Genomic DNA, 2,167 nt, shown 5'->3' on the forward strand with positions numbered 1-2,167 from the left:
GGCCGCGAGCCTCTCCTAGCCACGCCCTCATCGCATGCTAGCTCGATGACGTTCACGCGTTCATAACTTTGTCGTTCACTGTACGAAGCCATCGGTAGAGATCATCGCGATGCTTGACCACGAGCGTCCTTGTCGCGCGCAGTCCGCACGGCTTCCCTTAGAGGCCACACCGATTGACCGACGTCGGATTGAAATGTAATCGTTCTGTTCGCAGTTCCTCAACATGGCATCTGTGTTTATGCGGATATTCAATTTGATCTGCATGATGCTGCTAATCGGCCACTGGTCAGGGTGTCTGCAATTCCTGGTTCCGATGCTACAGGGCTTCCCTCCGAATTCATGGGTCGCTATAAACGAACTTCAGGTATGTTAAAAATCTTCTTTAAGAATAACGATTCAACTTATTATACGCCTATTTACCAACCTACAAATAAAAGGCTACAAAAACACAAAAAAGGCCTTGCATAAATGGGTATAATTGGATAGTATGAGTAAAACAGAGTGCTTCTTTTTAATTCCTGCATTCATTCACACCAATATGTTGTCCTTGATAGCGTTAAACTGTTCCGGTGTTACACATAGGTGTAATATACTTAAGATGTAATTAAACGAAATCTTTGTAGGAAAAACTAATTGGTCTTTTAGGTTGTAAAACTTGTTTGCTTAAAACTTTTTGTTGGTGATTACAGGAAGCTTTTTGGCTAGAACAATATTCGTGGGCACTGTTCAAAGCGATGTCGCACATGCTGTGCATTGGATACGGCCGGTTCCCGCCGCAGTCGCTCACGGATATGTGGCTCACGATGCTCTCCATGATATCAGGCGCTACCTGCTATGCCCTCTTCCTCGGTCACGCCACCAACCTCATCCAGAGTCTTGACTCGTCTAGAAGGCAGTACCGAGAAAAGGTAAACAGATTACGTTATACGATTAGGCTATTACAATATCTAAAGAGACCGATAGTTTGTCAGACCGTAAGCTGTTATGAACATCTTATCATCATTCAATACAGAAGCATCTAAAGTAACGTGTGATGCATTTCGATCCCTTCATTACGTGAATTTAATAATCTAATACCTTTGCGCATGTGTGGTTCACTTTAAGTCGTCTACGAATAACAACTAATTACTAGTCATTGCCTGTTTCAGAGACTAGACGTGAGTACAGATTGGATGATTGTTAAATGGTTTCCGTTGTAAGAGATATCAGAATCATTATTCATCACTTGGTTAAACTCTCTACGCACATTAACTTTTCGGAGGCGATTAATATTCATCTTCATATAACATTTTCATAGAAATAACGGGTGTTCATAACAGTTTGCTTCTGATTACTGCTTTTTGTCATCTTCTATTGTGTATATTCTTTATAAAGTATGTTGCAAATATTATAATGTACTGTATAAGTTAAGATAGCTAGACTCACCATTACATGTTATAAAGCACCGTTTGGTTTTGTTGTGAAGCAAAGTGTGTGCGTGAGTACCTAAGTTCGTGTGTAGCTCTATTCTAACGAACACAGTATTTAGCCTAGCTCTTACAAATGTAAATAAGCTTTCAACTTGAATATTTATAAATATAATATTTTAGGTAAAACAAGTAGAAGAATATATGGCCTATAGAAAACTGCCTCGGGAAATGAGACAGCGTATAACCGAGTACTTCGAACATCGCTACCAAGGCAAATTTTTCGACGAGGAGCTGATTTTGGGCGAGCTGAGCGAGAAATTACGAGAGGACGTCATCAACTACAACTGCCGTTCGCTTGTAGCCTCCGTGCCATTCTTTGCCAACGCTGACTCCAACTTCGTATCGGACGTCGTCACCAAACTCCGTTACGAAGTCTTCCAACCTGGTAAGAATATCATGTTTTGCAATATCTTCATACATTTAACTAGTGGTTGCCCATTATTATAAATTCTACCATAATACATAGTTAAAGATTTTTTACTAAAAATATGCAGTTCCATCCACTTAGTATTAACCTTGTATAAATTGTTTTAGGCGATATCATCATAAAAGAAGGAACCATCGGCAACAAAATGTACTTCATCCAGGAGGGTATCGTAGACATCGTAATGGCAAACGGAGAGGTAGCAACCAGCCTGTCCGATGGCTCCTACTTCGGCGAGATCTGTCTCCTGACGAACGCTCGTCGAGTCGCCTCC

General features: G+C 40.9%; 1 protein-coding gene across 1 annotated transcript in view; it reads left to right on the top strand.

Moving 5' to 3' along the window:
- Nucleotides 1–2,167, top strand: part of LOC106102086 (potassium/sodium hyperpolarization-activated cyclic nucleotide-gated channel 2-like) — a gene marked incomplete at its 5' end in the record, with an annotated part of 66,145 nt that overhangs the window by 63,401 nt on the left and 577 nt on the right. The window contains 4 exons of the mRNA XM_013281495.1: nt 202–364; nt 690–908; nt 1,590–1,854; nt 2,004–2,161. Coding sequence (XP_013136949.1) covers nt 202–364; nt 690–908; nt 1,590–1,854; nt 2,004–2,161 — 805 coding nt within the window. The remainder of the gene's footprint in view (nt 1–201; nt 365–689; nt 909–1,589; nt 1,855–2,003; nt 2,162–2,167) is intronic.

The sequence above is a fragment of the Papilio polytes genome, unplaced genomic scaffold, assembly GCF_000836215.1.
Source record: "Papilio polytes unplaced genomic scaffold, Ppol_1.0 DF823923.1, whole genome shotgun sequence".
Taxonomy (NCBI): domain Eukaryota; kingdom Metazoa; phylum Arthropoda; class Insecta; order Lepidoptera; family Papilionidae; genus Papilio; species Papilio polytes.